The 19,041-nt window shown below is 63.6% G+C and overlaps 1 protein-coding gene across 1 annotated transcript; it reads left to right on the top strand.

The window, feature by feature from the left end:
• The first annotated feature begins 473 nt into the window (after positions 1-473).
• Positions 474-17,835, top strand: GLIS2 (GLIS family zinc finger 2). Its single transcript, XM_069486203.1, has 7 exons — positions 474-533; positions 13,433-13,660; positions 14,461-14,633; positions 15,192-15,368; positions 15,453-15,586; positions 15,670-15,788; positions 16,743-17,835. Exons 2-7 carry the CDS (start codon positions 13,489-13,491, stop codon positions 17,540-17,542), a joined length of 1,575 nt encoding a protein of 524 aa, XP_069342304.1. The 5' UTR covers positions 474-533; positions 13,433-13,488; the 3' UTR covers positions 17,543-17,835.
• Positions 17,836-19,041: the final 1,206 nt, after the last annotated feature.

The following is a 19,041-nucleotide window of genomic DNA, read 5'->3' as shown; positions in this document are numbered from 1 at the left end:
CGGCGGCTGGGTGCCCCCTCCCTGCACCCTCCCTCCCGGTGCCCGCTCCCCGCGGCCGCGCCGCCCTCCCTTCCCCCTTCCTCCGCCCAGCGCGGCCCCGCCGCCCCCTCCCCCAGACGCTCACGCCCCGCCTGGCAGCTGGCGCCCCGGGCCTGGGGCCGCGGCGGCGAGAGGGGTTTGCTGGGAGGGCGGGAGCGGGCGAGGGAGGGAGGGAGGCCGCCCCCCGCGCCCCTCCTCCTCGCCCTCCTCCGCGCCCGCCGGTCCCTCCTCCCGCCGCCTGCCTCCTCCCTCCTCCCGCCCGCCCTCCTCCCTAAGACATCCCCGCACGGCCCGGCCGCCGCGGCCACCTTCCCTGCCCGAGCTGCAGATGTGGCGGAGCGGCCGGGCGCCGGGCGGCCGTGCCAGGGGAGCCCGCGCCCCGTGAGCCTCGCGCCCCGGCCCCCGCCCGCCCCGGCCCCCTCCCCCGCTGTGCCCCCGCCGCCCCCTGACCGCCGGAGTCTGCAGCCCGGAGCCCGACCGCCCCCGCCGCTGAGGTAGGAACCCCCGGGCGTCGTGCCTTGGGGACCGGGCCCGGGCGGGGGGGCCCGCCTGTCGCGCGGGGGCTGCAGGGCCCGAGGGTCGCCTCCCCCTCCCGCGTCCGCACCCCGGGCCATTGTGAGCCCTCGCCGAGGCCCCTGGGTTCGCTCGCTCGCTGGCTCGCGCGCTCCCTCCCTCGCCGGCTCTCCGGCCCCGGCCCTGGATCTGCCGGTCTTTCTTCTCCCCGCTTCCCTCCCCCCGTCCGGAGGCCGGGCCGGGCCCGGCAGGCGCAAACTTCAGTGGGGAAGTTAGGTGGCCGCGGTGGGGGCGCGCGGCGACGTGGGAGGGGGCGCCGGGAACCTGGGCACGAAGTTGTCTGGGGCAGCCGCCCCTCGTCACGGCCGCGCCGGGCTGTTTCTAGGAAGGGTTTGAAAGGTGCCTCCTCCCTTGTCCCGGAAAGTCTCCCTCCTTGCCGCCCCTACCAAGCCCGGCCTTTCCTTTGGCCTCGGGAGGAGGCGTCCCCGGGGGTCGGGACAGGGAGCTGGAGTCTCCGCCGGCACTTATTCTTCCCCTGCCATCTGGGTGGAAGCAGGCGAGGGGCCTGGCGGGGCTGAGAAGGCAGGAGTGTCCAAACTCGCCCGAGGCGGTCTGGAGGGGGCGGAGGAGGGGAGGCAGGTGCATCCCGAGGGAGGGAGAAGCTGCGCCTGCTCTCCTGCTGGCCCCCTGGGATGGGGCTGCGATCCAGGCTGGCACCTGGAGGCTTTGGCACACTGCCCTGCCCAGCAGGGTACTCAGGCCACAGCAGGGCAGCGTGCTGCCTGTCTGCCTGTCCTGAAGGGCCTGCCCAGCCTGGCCAGAGGGTGGCCGGGAAGCAGTGATTTCAGGGAGCTGCCTGGCCCTGCCCTGGGGCCTGGGAAGCTGGAAGGGACTCTGGGAGGAGCCCTGGGCCCCCAGCCATCACAGCCCAGGATCTTGGCTCTGGAGGGAGCGCTTGACACCAAGGGGGCAGCCAGGCCAGCCAGGACCTGGCCAAGGCCTGGGCTTGGTCTGAGCCAGGGACAGGGCCTGAGCCATGGTCCTTGGAGGTTGGCACCCTGGTAGCAGGCCACCATCCTGTGTGTCCTGGCATCCTGGAGGGAAGGTGGGGCTGAGCTGTGGCTGGGGAAGACAGCCCAGACAGGCTCTGCTCCCCTGGGCCCTTTTGCAACCCCCAGGCTCAGGGCAGGGGAAATGGGCCCCTTGGGTCTGTCCCCTACGCACCCCTCCCCAAGCCCCACTCTGGTGCCACGGCACCACAGCTGTCCCAGCAGAGCCCACACATCCCTCCCTGGTGACCTTCCCCTCTGCTTCTCCCGTGGGCCCAGGCTGGGCCTCCCAGCTGGCCTGGCCTGCACTGGGGGAGGGGCTGCACCTGGGGGGCCTCTCCCGGGTCCACCCCTTGCTTGGCTCCAGCCCAGCACATTTTCACAACCCACCTCCAGCTCAACTTGGCCCTGCTGCAGCCAGCTAAAGAGGCAGTGCCAGAGGGTTGGGGGCATCATTTTTTAGGTAGTGGGGACCCCTTGGAAGCAGCCCTGTTTTTCTTAGCCTTTTCTCCTCCCCCTCCTTTCCGGAGCTGCCATTAGCGCTGACCCTCTGACCCCCTATGCCTGCCCGCCTTGCCCTGTCTGTGACCTTTGACCTTTGGTGTTAAATCCCTCCAGCTGGGGCTCCTCGGCCCCTGAGTGACCCTGGCCCAGGTCCCCTGGCGGGGGTGTTCTTTCCTTGCTCTTAGCTCTCTACATGGAGACACCTGCCAGTCCCTCCCTCACCAGTGGGGAGGGGGTGTCCTGGGAAACCAGTGAGTCACCCCACTTCCAGGCACCACTGCTTTTGGGGTCACTGGCTTTGGGGATTGGCTGGAGCCAGGCCATGGCCTGGAAGGTGGATGGGAAAAGCCCCTGGCTTGGCAGTCTGATGTCCTGAGTTCGAGTTTTGGCTTTACCACCAAATTCCAGGGGTCCTTGGGCCAGGTTCCTCCCATTTCTGGGCCTCAGTTTCCTCATCTATAAAACTGAAGGGTCAGACAAGGTGAGCTTCCTGAGCTCCAGAGTCCCTGGGAAGACTGGGTGGGTGAGGGTGGGGGGGGGGTGGGGGGGTGGGGGGGGGTGGGGGGGGTGGGAGGAGGGTGTAAGTCCAACAAAAGCCAACTCTCAATTATCCGAGGGTGGAGCTAGTATGAATAACTGGATGCCGCAGACATCCCAAAACCTCATTCTAAACAATCGTGTGAACTGCGTCCCCCAAAGCTTTTGTTTCTAAAAAGCCCAGCTGCTAATGGGCAGCCACAGCGATTTCTTCTCCTGCCTGGGCTCCCCTCTCCGAGTACATGTGGCGGGCCAGAGGGCCAAGTGGCCACCGGAAGACAAGGTCTGCCAGGGCCCTCCTGGGGCCTGGAGAGAGTCCTGGACCCCATCTCCCCTCCACCTTCCCCCTTGCCCCCCTGCCACCGTGGCCCCAGGCGGTGGGAGTGTCTGCTCGCCACCTAATCCTCCCAGGGTTTGAGCTGCGGTATAGAAGGAAGAATGTGTTTTCCTGACGACATTTTCCCATGTGCATTTCCATCCACCCCACGCCACTGCCAGGAATCCGAATTTCCCTCTTGGAAGAGGGGGTGAGGGCTGGTGCTGCGCAGAGTTCGTGGCAATCCCTGGATTAGGGAGGCTGGCGACAGCTGCGACTGTGGGACCAGATGTTGGGCCTGGGGTTGGGGCTCTCTGGGAGGTGTTTGGGGTGCAGCTCTCGGGGACCCCCACTCCTGGCCACCCTCCAGCCCCAGATGCAGGTTCTTCGTCCCAGGGGAGGCCCAGGAGGTCCTCACCCAAGTGGGGAATTCAGATTCCAGAGAAGAGGCCCTGAGCTGGGGCTGGGGGAAGGAGGGGCTGCAGAGAAAAGCCTCCCCGGAATCCCTTCCTCTCCTCAGGGTCACGATTGTTATTTTCTATTTCACACCAGATGACCGAGACCAGCAGGGACCCTGGAGGTACTGGGTGGTCCTTCTTCACCCAGATAAACGCCCTTCTCAGGGGTGGGGGGCATCCCTGGCCAGTAGGGCTGTGTGCTGAGCAATGAAGTACCCTCTACCAGCTGGGGACAGGGTGCCTAGGACCAGCCAGAAGGAGGTGGATGTCCACTGTCTGCCCAGCTGCCCTCCTTCCCAGGCCGTGAAGGGTCCACAGAGATGGGCTGAGGCCCGAGGTATGTCTAGGGCTTCACCTCCCTGAGAATACCCTGGCCAGGGGTTGGGGGGACCACTCACCCTGCCTAGCCTGCTGTCAGCCCCCGGTGTGTGGGGGGGACCACAGCCCTAGCAAGGCTCTTGGGACACATCTGCTGCCCAGTGGTTTCTGAGGTGGCTGCCGGGGCCCCACCCTGGTGAATTCTAAGTCAGGCGTGGCCGAGACTCAGCGTTTTCAACAAGCACCTCTAGTGCTTTGCTGATGGGCTGGGGTTGGGGCCACTGCTTTGATCTCAGGGACAGGAAAGGACCTGCTGCTGAGCGGTGGTCTTCTGTGGGGGTACGAGGTGTGGAATAGGCCCAGGTTTCTCTCCTGACTCCACCTTAGCCCAGGGTGGCCCTTCTCCCACCCCCCTGGCTGGGCTGCTGTATGCACCGAAGCCTCGAAGCCTCGGGGCTCCATGCCCCACGCCCCCACCCCTGAGGGCATGGTGGGCTCTGCTTAGCTGGTGGCCAGGCTAAGAGGGGCCTGGGGACACAGAGATGGGAAGTGATTCCAGTTGGGTGGGGCCCCTGGTGTGGGGGGGGCGGAACCCTTTGTCTTAGCTGCCTGAGTGGCCAGGTAGTGCCCACTTCGGGGAGGGCCTGGCCCTTGATTGTGTCCCACATGTGTAGCTGTCCCCCAGCCTTGGCAGATAGTTGCGGGGGAGGGGATTCAGGCCCGGCCCTCTCTACCAGTCACGGCCAAGGGCGGTGGGAAGCCGGCAGAGGCCCCAGGGGACAGCAAGCCGAGTGGACTGAGTCAGCCCACAGCTGGGAGTCTCCGGAAACGGCGCTGCCCACCAGAGGGTCTCAGAGGCCAGGCCCTTGCCAGCCCCTGGGAGTAAAGAGCCCATAGGGGCTGGTGGGGGAAACAGCTCCGAGAGATTTGGGGGTTTGGCCTGAGGTCATTCGGGGTCAGGGAGGGACAGAGGGGAACCAGAGTCTAGAGCTGTCTGGCCCTGGCCCCTGAAATGTCAGTTCAGCCTGGGGGTCGCCCCAGCTCCACTCCCCGCCCCACGGCAAGGGCGTGACGCCGGCAGATGTGTCTGGAGTGAGCCTCTCTCTCCCTTCCCCCCGTGGTCCACCTGGGTCTGGCTGGCAAGTCCCAGCCTGCCTGGGCCAGTTCTCCCCTGGGCCTCTCCCTCCTCCGTCCAGAGGCCCCAGTCCCCACCCCCACGCTGCAGGCAGACTGACCCCAGCTGTGATGTCCTCCCCCCAGTGCTGTAGGGCCCTCCATTGTCCTCCCCGTTCTGAAGTCCCCCCACCCCATGCCGCTGGCAGGCTGCCTGCCAGCCCCACCCTCCTCTAGGCCATGCGCCCAGCACCCGCCCAGACACCTAGTGGTCACCCTGCTTGGACCTGTGGACCCAGGCCCCAAGGGCCTGGAGCAGGCCAGGCCTGGCAGGCCCTGCCCAGTGGGTGTTTCCCTTTGGAAGGAGAAGGACAGCGATGGCTTTGGAGGCTGCCCCCGGCTTCTGGACTTGCTCTGCTGCCCGGAGTGGGCGAGCAGGGGAGGGGCAGGGGTGGCCGGAAGAAGGGCGTGGGGTGGAGCCTGGAGTTTGTGTGGGTGCCCTGCTGAGCCTGGCCTTGCCCAGCTGTTCTGGGGCTCGGGGCCAGGGCTGGGTGGGAATGGCAGGAGATGAAGCTGAGGGGACTGGCCCTCCAGTCCTCCCAGCTGGTCAGGGTGTCCCAGATTGGCCACTCCACCCTGGTCCACGTCTGTCCCTGGGTCCCTTGCCTGGGATGGGGAGGAGGAGGCCTCTGTGTCAGAGGACCAGGCCCTGCTTCTACTCTTGACCTTGGGCAAATCACTTCCCTTTGTGGGTGTGAAGCCCCCCTATACCTCCCCACCTCACATGGGAGGTGGGCACAGCAGATGGCCTCATTCGTTCATTCACTCAGCAGACATTCATGTGGACAGCCGCCACCATGCTGTGCAAGGGGGGTGGTCTGCATGTTCGAGCTCCAGTTCTGCTCCCTTCTTTCATGGATGGGGACCCCGTGCCCAGGGCCTTGCCCCACATAAGTCAGGTCAGGCCCAGGGACTGCATCCCCGCCAGTGCTCTGTGGGGGAAGAAGTGGGCTTGGTGCCCGGGCCTTGGGAACTGGGGCAGTGGTCTGGGGTGAGGCCTTCTCTTCAACACCCCTGTGGGCTTGGGGCTGCCCAGGTCCCAGGCATACCCCTGCCCACTGCAGGTCCCCCTTCTTGGCAGGAGAGAATGCTGGGGCCAAAGGTTGGGAGGCAGTGCCCACGACACTGTGCTGAGGGCCACGCATGCAGAGCATGCTTCAGAGCTGGTGACACTGTAGTGTTGGTGATGCACGGATGAAGATGTGGACCCAGGGCAAGTGAGGTGACAGCACAGGGCCACAGCTGGTCCAGCAGCAGGGGGCAGAGGGAGATCCTTGCTCAGGGGCTTTTAGACACCTGGAAGAACAGCCCGTGTACAGCTGCAGGGGGCTGAGGCCGGAGAGGGTGAATCAGGGAAGACTTGCTGGAAGAGGGGGCAGAAGGGGAATGGCATCAGTGGAGAGTAGGGGGCGTGGAAGGTGTGACACAGGAGCCAGGACCTGAGAGGTGCAAGTCAGGCCTCTGAGGCAGGGAATCCTGAGAAAGGGAGCTGGGGGCTGCGGGAATGGGAGGCTCTGGCTGAAAGAGCAGATGACACTTCTGTGGAGAGCACTCTGTGGCTCCCCAGTGCCCTCCAGGTTCCGGCCCAGCCTCCCTGATCAGTGAACCCACCTGGGTTTACTGTGTGTCAGCGGGGGCCACACTTCAGGGCCTCCGCAGCATTGCACCCAAAGCAGGCTTTGGAGTCTGGGGGTGAACCTGAGCCGCGTGGAGGTGGGAGAATAGCACCTCCGATTCGGCTTCAGGATGAGTGGGGTGGCGTGCTGAGGCATGCAGCCCGGGTCCCAAGCCTGTTTCATGGACCCCATGCCCATGTGGCTGATTCGGATCTGCCCCCGACCCCTGGCAGCAGCAGCCACCTCATACTGTTCCTTCCCTGCCTGTCTCCCCCACCCCACCATGGGCTGGGTGCCCTCTAGGCCCCCTGTTCCAGGTGACTCCTCCATGGCCCCCTAGAGCCGCAGAGGGCCTGGTGTGGGAACGCAGAAACCCAGGGCTGGAGGAGTGAGGTAGGAGGGACAGGCCAAAGTCCAGAGCCTGCCCTGCCTGCCTCCTGCTCTGAGAGTTGGCAGGTGCCTGTCCCAGGGCAGTGGGAGGGGTGGGCCACAGGCCTCCCAGGAACTCAGGAGGTCCTTGAGGTCTGCCTGCAGCCAGGCTTGGTTTGGGAAAGGACAGGGCCTCATACCTGTTCTTTCCCCAAGAGCTGAGTCTTGGACCCTGACGCTAGAGCAAGGAGTGACCTTTGTGTCTTGTGTGGGCCATTTTGTGCACAGGTGTGACGTGTGCATGCCTGTGTATTTGGGGGTGCTGTGGGTGCCCACCCACATTCTATGGGACACTGGCCAAAGCCTTTGCTGGCCCCAGAGAGCTCTGGTGGCGTGCCCAGCCCTGCCTGCCCACTGAGGATGGCAGTGCTGCCTAGCAGGTCCTGGGCTGCCTGTGCCCTGGCCTTGCTGGGTGTGTGTCCCTGTCTAGCTCCCCCGTGTCAGCCTCCCCTAGGGATTTGGGTGGCCTGGGCCCAGCCCTCCTGGCGGGTGGGCAGGCGTGGGGCTGCTGGGCAGCTCGCCCCTGGCAGAGGCCCAGGTGCAGGCAGTGCTAGCCCCACGCACCCCTCAAGCTGGGCAGACAGGAAAATACCAGACATAGTTGTGCAAAGGTGCTGCAGGCGGCAGGGGCGGGGGCCTCTGTGATGGGGGCCCAGAGCCACCAGCACAGGAGGGCTCTGTGCCGTGCTGGCCCTGTAGCTGGACCGCCATGGCCATTTGTGCTCGTGTGCACGTGTGTGCCAGGGCCCCCGAGCACTGTGTCAGCCTCCCTACTGGCGTCGGAGAAGGAGGTGCATCTGGGGAGGGGTGCAGGGGAGCCAGCAGCACGCCTCCTGCTAGCTCTGCCTGAACTATCTGCGTGGTCTTGGCAGGCCTGACTTACTGCTGGGCACCCCCGGCCTGGGGCTGGAAAAGAATCGTCAGGGCTACCAGTTGCTGGCACCTTCTTTGTGGCAGGCACCGGGCCAAGGCTCACCCTGCAGGTTGCCCTGAGTCCCTGGGACCATGATCGTGGTGCCCATGTTACTGAGGGGGAAACCAAGGCTCAGGGAGAGCAACAGGGACCTGTCTGAACTCCTGGCGCCACGGGTGGCATAGGGGAACCAGGTAGCCTGACTCTGGGTCTCCCTCTGTAAACACACGGGAGCTGGGCTTCCTGGCACACCCCGTCCTCAGGTGCTGCTCAGCTGGGGGCTTTGTTGAAGCTCCCATAGCAGAGAGCAGAGAGTTCAGGGGGGCCCGAGTGTTCCCACCCGGGCGGGGTCTGCCCTGGGGACCTGGGGGTGCTGGGGGAGCATATCTTTAGGGATAGGGGGCTGCCTGCTGAGCCAGAGGTTCCACGCTCTCGCAGGAAGTGCTGCCTCAGGGTGAGCCCTCCCTTCCTCCCAGGAGGAGGCCTCTCTGCCGCCTGCTCCTTCCAGGCCTGATCCGGCCTCTCCTGGGCCTCCCAGTGCTCTTTCTTTGGTCCAGTCGGGCTCTGGAAGGTGGCTAGGGCCAGCGTGAGCCTGAGGCCCTCTGAGGGTCACAGGGTTGCACCCTGGTCGGCAGGCTCTCCAGTTCAGGATGAGACTGGAGTGTCTGTGGGTGTAGAGGTGAGGGCCAGTCCCTGCTCCGCTGACCTCAGCTGTAGATGGGCCAAAGGCTGGGGACTCAGCAATTGCCACAGTTCACTGAACAAGTTTTATCAAGCACCTACTGTGCACCAGGCACTGTTCTAGGTGCTGAATATGACATACTACATGCTAATGGAAAACACTGTGATTGGACGTGCAGCACTGCGTTGATTTCTCCCCAAAACTTGACGAGGGGGTCATGTTACTATTATCATCATCCCATTTCAGAGATGAAGATGATGAGGCTCAGACAGGAAGTCGACTTGCCCCAGGCCACATGGGAGGGAAGCAGCAGAGTCGGGGAGACCCTGATGGTCTGACCCACATTTGGAGCCCTGCTCTGCTGCCTGAGTGGGATGGGCCCCTGAGAGGATGAGGCCTGTCTGGGGCCCCCAGCAGGCCCTGCCCGGCCCTCCAGCCCCCGCTACTGGGCCGCCCAGGAGGGTGGAGCTCTTGGCCAGGGCAGGGAGCCGCAGCCAGTTCCCAGGAATGTGGGGCTGCGGGCCGTTTGCTTTGGCAGTCAGTCTGCCCTCAGCTTTCCAAGCCTCCTGGTGGCCCCACCCCCAGCTGGTCCCTCCCATGCCCCCCACCGACTGCCAGGCTGCCCTCCTGGGCTCTGCTCCCAGCCCCTCTGTAGGCCCCCCGCCCGCCCATGTCCATGGGCACAGTGGGGGCTAACGGCGGACACGGCTCTGGACTCACCTGGGATTGAAACCAGCTCTACCACTGACAAGCTGTGTGACCCCGGACAGGTCACTTAATTCCCCGGAGCCTCAGTTTTTGCCTCTGTAAAGTGGGGATGAAACGGCACCTGCCTTACCCGGTGCTGGCATGCTGCCAGACTCCACAGCGGGCTGTGGGTGCTGTCACGATACTCATCCCAGCTTCCAGTTCTGGGCTTGCCATCCACTAGTTCAGCTTGGGGCGGGTGCCTCCCCCTCTGACCCTTGGTGATAGTCCCAGTCACCAGGCTCAGGGACATTCGCGGAGCAGGCTTAGCTGACTGGTATAGGGGAGGACAGGGACCTGCTTCTCCTTTCCATTCAATAAGCAGACCACGTGGACTTCTGTAGGTGCATCGTGGGCCCTTGTCCCCAAGTGCTAGGCTGGACGGGCCACAGCTACCCAAGGAGCAAGACTACCCCAGGAATATGGGGTGTCCTTCGCATTGCCCTTGACAGCACTGAACCACTGGTGGTCACTCACCTGACCCCAGGCTGCTGGGCGCAGCCGGGATCGAGCCCCTCTACAGAAGGTCCTGTCCTCTCTCTGCTTCCACCAAGGACACTCTGCGTGGTTCTCAGGGTGGGTGCGCACAGCCCCCTGACCCACACAGCATATCCACCCGGCACCCTCCGGGCTCAGGGCCAGCCACCCGCCCCCAAGTGGGGAAGGAGGAGCTTCATGCAGAGCAGGATCCCCACCAGCTCCCTATTAACCTGGTGACCTTGAGCCTCAGTGTCCCCATCTGTGTGACAGGGAAAATGACAGCAGCTACTCACAAGAGGGGTTGTGAGGACTCTGCGAACTCTTGCACAGACAGGCCTGACACATAGTCGTGTTTACATCAACTTTGGGCCTTGAGGAGTGTGTGCGTTTTCTGGGCCTCAGTTTCTCTGAGTGTGCTGGGCCTTCCAGCCGGGAGGGTGGGCATGGAGGGTGGGCTCCTCCTTGGCCTACCTGGGGGCTGGGGCAGGAAGCGCCTTGGGGCTGCAGCTGGGGGCCCAGCTGGGGGCAACTGCTGGGCTCGGGCACAATAGCAGCCATTGTCTCGCTGGGCTGCCTGGGGGGCCGCCCAGCCCACCCTGTGGGTGACCCCCCCCAGTGGTGGGGGGAGGGCCACGCGGTCACCCCAGCCCCCACGGCCCTGGTGGTCTTGCGGCCGCCCCCGCGCGCTTCCTCCCATCCATCTGCTCTAATTAGTTCCTTTTGCAGCTGCTGCAGCGCCCCGGCTCCCTCTTGGGCTGGGGGTGTCATGCTCAGGGACATGCAGCGCTTCAGCTCTGATGGCACCTCCACACTGCGAGAGCGGGGGCACCAGGCACATTGCCTTCTCACCATCGGGGAAACTGAGGCATGGGAGGGCCTGCCATGAGGCTCAGAGGGTGGTGATGAGGGTGAGCCAGCAGGCTGTGCACCCACCCTGACCTCACCTGCACCCAGGGAGGCATGCTGGGTGTCTCCCTACCCCCCGCCAGACGGCCCCACTGCCAGAGGCAGTAAACAGGACCTTGGGCCACCCTGGCTGAGCTCGTCTGCCCTCTGCAAGGCAGGTCGCTGCCTCACCCTTGGGAGGGTCGCTGTCCACCTTCCTTGTCCCAGCATTAAGTCAGCGGCTGGCAGGGCTGGCCTCAGGAGTGCCGGCAGGGTGGGGCCCAGGGCCCAGGCTGGCTTGTCCCCCTTCTGGGCCTCAGGCTTTCAGGAGAGCAGGAACCTGGCTCTCGGCTGCCCCCTTCACCCGGCCTGGAACAAAGAGCAGAGCGGAGCCCAGACTGGCTGCTGCCGGCTAGGGTGGGGGGAAGGGGATACTCTGACGGTGGTGAAGGTGGTGGCCAAGGTCGGAACAGGAGCGGGGTTACAGGCCACTTCCCCCTGGGGTGGGGATGGCCTGGGTGCAGGGTGCTGGGAGGTGTGGGCTTTGGGGCAGTGCCTTCCAATGTCCCCGGGAGGACGAGGCGGGCTGGGTGCTGGATTCCACTGCAGTGAACCCAGGGGCAGGAAGTCTGTGTAGGGTGTCCCCGGGGACTGGGCCTGCTGATTAAGGGGGGATATTGGAGTCCCTCCTCCTGCTTTGGGCACCGTGGCCAACCCCACCCTGGGGGACAGTTCTAGGTGGAGGGAGTGTCCCCTGCAGGCTCCAAGAACAAGGTGACCCAGGGCTCCTGGCTCTGCCCATTCCCCTCTGGCCTGGGGGGGCAGCGGGGCAGGTGCCAAAGGATGTTGCTTGGGCAGCCTTGCCAGTGAGAGTCTGTGTCAGCTGGAATTCCCAGTCCCCAACCACCCTGCCCTGTGGTCCCCTTCTCCGGAAGGGCGGGGGTGGGGGCGGGGACAGAGGCTGTGGGAAGGCCTGTGGCCCTGGGCCAGCGAGGGACCAGGCCACCAGCCCTTCCTGGCTCCTGAATTCTTAATCAGCATAAATATTTACTTCCTTCCTCCCCTTCCAGGCTCCCAGCACAGAGGAGCTTCAGGGAGGTTAGACTGGGCCTGTGTCTAAAAATAAACAGGTAGACGGACAGGCAGAAACACAGATAGACAGACATATGGGGAGGGGGTCAGGCAGAGGGCAGCTCCCTGCCCAGGCAGAGGGACATCCGTCACTGTCAGTCACCCACCTACCTGCTGGCAGGCGTCTAGGGGGGGTGGGCATATCCAAACAGATCTGACAGCTCCAACCGGAGGAGTCACAGAGCTGGGTCCCAAGGCCAACTGCAGCTGCCCCAGCTCTGGTGGCCCAGCCTTGGGCAGGTGGGCAGCCTCCCTGTGCTCAGACTCCCACGTTAGCCGTGTACAGGTGGGATCTTGGGATGTGTCCCGAGAACTAGAGGATCTCCAGTGAGGGAGGGGACTGTGTTGATCCCCGCATGCTTAGAGCATCGTGGAGCTTGTGGGGTAAAGAGGTGGGCTGGGGCTGGAACTGAGTGGAGACTGGAGGAAGCTGCTGGGGGCTTGGCCTGGACAGTGGGGACCTGGGCACTGTCCTCCCCTGCCTGCCCTATGGATAGCATTCCCAGCAGCTCCGCGTCCTCACGGGCCATGCTAGCCCCAAAGAGACACACACAGGTGAAATATCCGAAGCATCTGACCAGGTGGTGGCTACGTCTGCTGTGTCCACCCTTTTGTGTTAAGTTGTAAAGACCCAGATACGGTGAACGGCAGAGGGGATCTCATAGCGAGGCCTGTTTAGCAGACAGACTTTAAAGGTGTAACAAGCTCCATGAACAAATGCAAGGAAACACCGTGAGTGTCCACCGCTCGTGGAAAGACTGCTGTTATACAAAGAAGTCTGGGTTCAGAATGAAGAGTTGACCTTGTTCTTGGGTCAGTGGATACTGAGTTCATTTGTATGTGAAGAAAATTATGCCAGTGAGAAATTGTGAGAAAATGATGAAAATTACAGCATGAGAACTTACAATAAAAGAGTTATCATCACCAGTGAAAATTAATATATGTATTTTTATTAAGCACCAGACAGAGCTGGTCTACCCCTCCACCAGCCCTGCCCCAGCTGGCCTGGCTGGGCCACAGTCCCCAGCTGCCCCCTGGTGGCAGCCACGAGCCCTCGGGCTCCCTGTGGCTCCTGAAGCCTCTCCCGCCGGCCTCACCTGGGAGGGCGGAAGGGCCCCTGCCTGCGCCCAGTCCCTCCAGCTTGCCTGGTTTCCTTGAGGTGGTCGGAGCTGCCTGCCAGGTACGGGAATGCCTGGCGCGGTGCAGAGTGCCAACGGCCACCTTCCTCCCTGGCCTGGTTTTGGGTCTTTGGGCTCAAACTGGGCGTGGCTTCCCACTCTGTCAGAAATGACAGTTGAGACTCGCCTGACAGTTCCAGGGAGATCTGGCCTTCAGCCTTGAATCTGATCGCTCTGCCACTTCCTAGCTCTGTGACCTGAGGCCGTGCCGCTAAAACTCAGGTTCATGGCAAACTGGAGACCATGAGCTTCGCCTCCCCCTAAAGACCCAAGGGCAGTGGATGTGGAACCCCTGAGTCAGCGGGTGGCTCTCTCCGTGACTCCTGCTGACCGGCCACTCGGAGGTCCCCCTACCCAGGAAGACGGCCTCACCCTCTCTCCCTGCTCCTGTGGGCTTTAATGGGAGCAGCCCGAGGAGGAGTCTGGGGTTATAGTGTCACAGTGCAGCTCCTGTTCTTCCCCAGGTTCCTGCCTGAAGACCAGCCCCCCACTGCCTGCTGCCACCTCCAGCCCCATCACCATGCACTCCTTGGACGAGCCGCTTGACCTGAAGCTGAGCATCACCAAGCTCCGGGCGGCAAGAGAGAAGAGGGAGAGGACGCTGGGTGTGGTCCGGCCCCGTGCTCTGCACAGGGAGCTCGGCCTGGTGGACGACAGCCCCACCCCTGGCTCCCCAGGCTCCCCGCCTTCAGGTACTGCCCCCAAGCAGGGCAGGGGGACGGAGCCCTGCTCGAGCAGTGGCCATAGGAAGAGTGCTCAAGGTGTGTCCGCCCCGGCCTGCAGCCGCAGCGCTCCCAGCTTGGTTCACGGTGCTGGCCCCGCCACTGTTCATCCCCTCACCAGGGTATCTTTGGAGGGAGGAGCTCGTGAGCTGGCACTTAGCGGCGGAATTCAAGCTGAGGCCCCTGGGAGGATGTGAGGCAGCTGGTACGGGAGCAGGGGGTCCCAGGAGTAGCAAAGGTCCCATGATCTCAACTCCTGGGCTTTGAGGCGGTGCGGCTCGTAAACCAGGGCTGTAGATTGGGGACCCAGCCCAGCAAGTGCTTTTCAGGGACGCTCGGTGCTCACCTCTCCTGCTCTGCCTCCAAGAGGTCCCTGAACTCTGGATTTACATGTCAGTGCTGGAAGGCTCAGGAAGCAGCCCAGCCCAAACCTCTCATTTTAAAGAAGGGAGCACTGAGGCAGGAAGCGGGCCGGGGAAAGTCAGAAAAGTCCCTACCTGCCAGTATGCCTGGGAGCCAGGGGCCCCGGGTTCAGGTCCTATGTGGTTACTCACGCTGAGAGCCAGGCTCTTCCCACCTGTAAGATGGGTACTTCCCACTTCTCCTCTTACAAGTGGCCAAGCTCCCGTGGTGGTAGAGGTCAAACGTGATAGGCAATGTCATCTTATCTGTCAGCTGTACAGGGTGCTCCTCAGACACCTGGGGCCCCAGAGTGGCCCAGGGGACAGCACTTAGGCTCCAGCACTCCCTGATTCGTGCCTCTCCCTTAGGCTTCCTGCTGAACCCCAAGTTCCCTGAGAAGGTGGAAGGACGCTTTTCAACAGCCCCTCTGGTGGACCTCAGCTTGTCCCCACCATCTGGGCTGGACTCGCCCAATGGCAGCAGCTCGCTGTCCCCTGAGCGCCAGGGCAATGGAGACCTGCCCCCAGTGCCTGCTGCTCCGGTAAGGAGGGGGGCCCAGAGAGAGGGCTGTTGGTTTCCTGGGGCTGCCATAGCAACGCACCTCCAAACTGAGTGGCTCCAAACAACAGACACGTGTTACTCGCAGTTCCAGGAGCTGAGGACTGAAGTCAAGGGAGCGGCAGGGCCACGCTGCCTCGAAGACTCTAGGGACTCCAAGAGTCATTCCTTGCCTGTGTCCTAGCTTCCAGTGGCTTCTGGCAGTCCTTGGCATTCCTAGTGTGGTAGTTGCATCACCCCAGCCTGTCTTCACACGGCCTTCGTCCTTCCGTGTGTGCCTGTGTGTCTGCATCTCCCTCTTTCTCTTACAAAGACACCAGTCACCGGCTTTAGAGCCCACTCTAATCCAGGATGACCTCATTACATCTGCAAAGACCCTATTTCCAAGTCAGGTCACATGCATAGGTACGGGGCAGGGGGTGGTACAGGACTCGAATGTGTCTGTTTTGGGGGACACCGTTCAGCCCACTACAGAAGTGGACAGAGGGGGCCAGGCCTGCTGACTCAGCGGGGCCCCAACCAGCTGTCCCCTTGCCCACAGGACTTCCAGCCACTGCGCTACTTGGACGGAGTCCCCAGCTCCTTCCAATTCTTCCTGCCCCTGGGCTCCGGGGGGGCCCTGCACCTGCCTGCTTCCTCCTTCCTCACCTCCCCCAAGGACAAGTGCCTCTCGCCAGAGCTGCCCCTGCCCAAGCAGCTGGTGTGTCGCTGGGCCAAGGTGAGTGGGGGCCAGGAGGGTGGTGTGGGGTCTGGGGCAGGCCGGCCACCCAGCATGGGCTCAGAACCCTTCCTGGCCCTGCAGTGTAACCAGCTCTTTGAGCTCCTGCAAGACCTGGTGGACCACGTCAATGACTATCACGTCAAGCCCGAGAAGGACGCGGGCTACTGCTGCCACTGGGAGGGCTGTGCCCGTCATGGCCGTGGCTTCAACGCCAGGTGAGGTGGGGGAGAGGGGAGAGGGGAGGAGGGAGGAGCTCGGGCCTCCAGATAGCTGAGCTCCCTCTCCCTCCCCCGAGCAGGTACAAGATGCTCATCCACATCCGCACGCACACCAACGAGAAGCCGCACCGCTGCCCCACCTGCAACAAGAGCTTCTCCCGCCTGGAGAACCTGAAGATCCACAACCGCTCACACACAGGTGAGGCCGGTGCCGGGCAACTCGGGCCCACGGGGGGCAGGGGGCTCTAAGGCAGGCCTGGGCCTCAGAGATAAGGGGCACACCTCGGTGGTCGGCGGTCCCTTTGCAAGTGCTGCTTGCTAGGGGAAGCCTCTCCTGTGGGTCAGACCCTAGCATGTGCTCCTGGAGCACGGCCACTGTCTGTGCGATCATCTGACACCACCTCTGTGACGGCAGCGGCTGCGTCTGCCTCACTTGTCACTGCACCCCGAGCCCACAGCAGAGCAGCCCTGGCAATGGAGCCACAGACCTACTTTTAAGTTTCCTAATCACTGCATAAAAAAGAGCAAAAAGAAATAGGTGAAATTAATTGTAATACTATAGTTCAGTGAACCCAATATATCCTAAATGTTATTTCAATATTAAAAACAAATCAATGAGACATTGAAATTCTTCATGTCATACAAAGTCTTTGAAATCTGGTGCGTGTTTCAGCCTCACAGCACATCTCCATTTGGAGAGCTGCGTGTCAAAGGCTCAGTGGCCAAATGTGGCTTCTGCCCTGACCAGCGCAGTAGCAGATGCTTGGTGAATCTTGAGCCTTTTTGTTGCGTAGGGGCCAAATGCAAGGGTGGCTGGCACTCAGGCACACACCCCATGGCCAGGTCCATGCTGGGCGCCCAGTATGATGACAGTCTCCAAGCTTGTGTTCCGCCGTGGAGAACACTGTTTGTAGCAGAGGGCGCACAGCGGGGTCACAGCAGAGCAGGGCTGACTAGGCTGGGTTCCCAGATGCCATGTCCTGGTGCCCCCACCTGGGGTCAGATCTCCTGCCAGGTGCTGGGGATACCCCCCTCCAAAAGTGGGAGAGTCTGTGCTCTCCTGGGGCTCTTGGTCTGGGGGATGCTGAATGCAAGGGTGGGGAGACCTGGGACGGGGAGAGGCCCCTCACGGCGGCACCACACGACCCTGCAGGTGAGAAGCCCTATGTCTGCCCCTACGAGGGCTGCAACAAGCGCTACTCCAACTCAAGCGACCGCTTCAAGCACACTCGCACCCACTACGTGGACAAGCCCTACTACTGCAAGATGCCCGGCTGCCACAAGCGCTACACGGACCCCAGCTCGCTGCGCAAGCACATAAAGGCCCACGGTCACTTCGTGTCCCATGAGCAGCAAGAGCTCCTGCAGCTGCGCCCACCCCCCAAACCACCACTGCCCACCCCCGACGGCAGCCCCTATGTCAGTGGGGCCCAGATCATTATTCCCAACCCTGCTGCCCTCTTTGGAGGCCCCGGCCTGCCGGGCCTACCCCTGCCCCTGGCCCCTGGTCCCCTGGACCTCAGCGCCCTAGCCTGTGGCAATGGCGGGGGCAGTGGGGGTGGGGGGGGCATGGGCCCTGGGCTGCCAGGTCCCGTCCTGCCTCTCAACCTGGCCAAGAACCCACTGCTGCCCTCGCCCTTTGGGGCTGGTGGACTGGGCCTGCCTGTGGTCTCCCTCCTCGCTGGCTCCGCTGGCGGCAAGGCTGAGGGGGAGAAGGGGCGTGGGCCGGTGCCCGCCAGGGCCCTCAGCATGGAGGGCCACAAGACGCCCCTCGAAAGGACGGAGAGCAGCTGCTCCCGGCCTAGCCCCGACGGACTCCCCCTGCTGCCGGGCACTGTGCTGGACCTGTCCACGGGTGTCAGCTCGGCGGCCAGCAGCCCAGAGGCACTGGCCCCTGGCTGGGTGGTCATCCCCCCAGGCTCCGTGCTGCTCAAACCAGCCGTGGTGAACTGACAGCCCCAGCGGACACCTGAGGCAGCCCAGCCGGCACCCCGGCCCTGCCCAGACGAACGGAAACTCTCTGCGAAATAGCAATAATGTCCTACTGCCCCGGGGCCTGGCTGGCTGTGTGCCCCCCAGGCAGCCCCGGCCCGCTGGGCAGCAAGGATGGTGCTAGGTCATTGCTGGCTTCCGGCTCCCGAGTGAGGACCTGGACCTGCCTGCCGTCCAGGGAGAGCCGTGCTCTGGGTGCTGAGGCCTCACTTCCCTCCGGCCCTCCTGTCCCACAGCTTCTTTAAGACCCTCCCCTGCCCCTAGGTCCCCCCCCCATCCAGTGGCCAACCTAGGCAGCTCACCCACCCTCCCTACCTGCCAGCTACAGGGATGGCAGACTGCTGCCTATGCCCCAGCAGTGGGGATGGGTGGATGGCACCAGGCTCCCTCCCCATCCCCCTCACTCAGCCTCTGCCCTGGGGGCTCCTTGGACCCCTTTCCCTCTGGCCCACCCTCCAGAGGGAGAGCAAGACACGCAGGCAAAGCCCCCTCCCTGCCCCTGACAAGGTGCCTCTCGTCTCCAAGGAGAAGGGGGGCCCGCTGTGCCAGCTGTCCCTCCTCAGTCACCCAGGCCCAGGCAGACAGCACTGCCGAAGGGAGGGTACAGCTGACCACTTGCCTGGCCCTGCACCTTGGGCCTCCTTCCTCCCAGACACCCTGGAAGCATGGGAACAGGCCTGAGGGAGCCCTGAGCTGGAGGGGAGGTATCAGACGGGCAGCTCTGGGGCGCAGGGAGCAGGTGGGGCCAGGCCGAGCTCCATCTTTGCATCCCTGCCCAGCTGGGCTCAGCCTGGGCAGCGCTGCCCTGCAGAGCATCAGTCCTGCTCCGGGAAGGGGATACTGGCGGGAGTCAGCTCCCAGTCTGGGAGTGCTGAGTGTCAGCACATGTGGGGGGGCCCTCTGTCTGGGAAGAGGGGTGTGAGGCAATGTCTCCTCTGGCTTTCCCAGCTGGGCCCGTTTCCTAGAGGTGTGCCCCCTACCCCTGTAACCCCCGCAACCAGCTCCCCCAGGGTCTGTGCTACTCAGGGCCCGTGGCAGGAGGCCCCTGTGCCCAGTAGCCCACTGCCAGATCCCACGGCGGTGCCTCCCAACTCTGGGCCTCTCACTGCCCCCTGCCCACCTGCCAGGGTGGGAGCTCTGGCTTCTAGACCTGTCCTGTCACCAGGCTGCAGAGTGGCCAAGCCCTTCCACCTCCCCATCTGCAGAACAAAGGAGCTGCCAGTGGCAGTGGGGTCCTCCGGAGCCCTGCGTTCCCCTGAGCAGCTCTGCTCACCCCATCCTTTCCCGGACTGCCCTTCTGTCCCAGAGGGGTCACCCTGACCTGGCCGCCCTGCTGCTGGCCTTAGGACCCCAGCCCTGACAGGGCCTGGCCGTGCTGGCTCTACCCCTCGAAGGGGCTGTGAGCAAGTAGGAGGGAGCCGGTCTCCTTTCTTCGGGCCCCACCCAGGACCCAAGCACCC

Source organism: Eulemur rufifrons, chromosome 14, assembly GCF_041146395.1.
Source record: "Eulemur rufifrons isolate Redbay chromosome 14, OSU_ERuf_1, whole genome shotgun sequence".
In the NCBI taxonomy this organism is placed as follows: Eukaryota; Metazoa; Chordata; class Mammalia; order Primates; family Lemuridae; genus Eulemur; species Eulemur rufifrons.
This window is presented reverse-complemented; position numbering and strand designations above follow the sequence as displayed.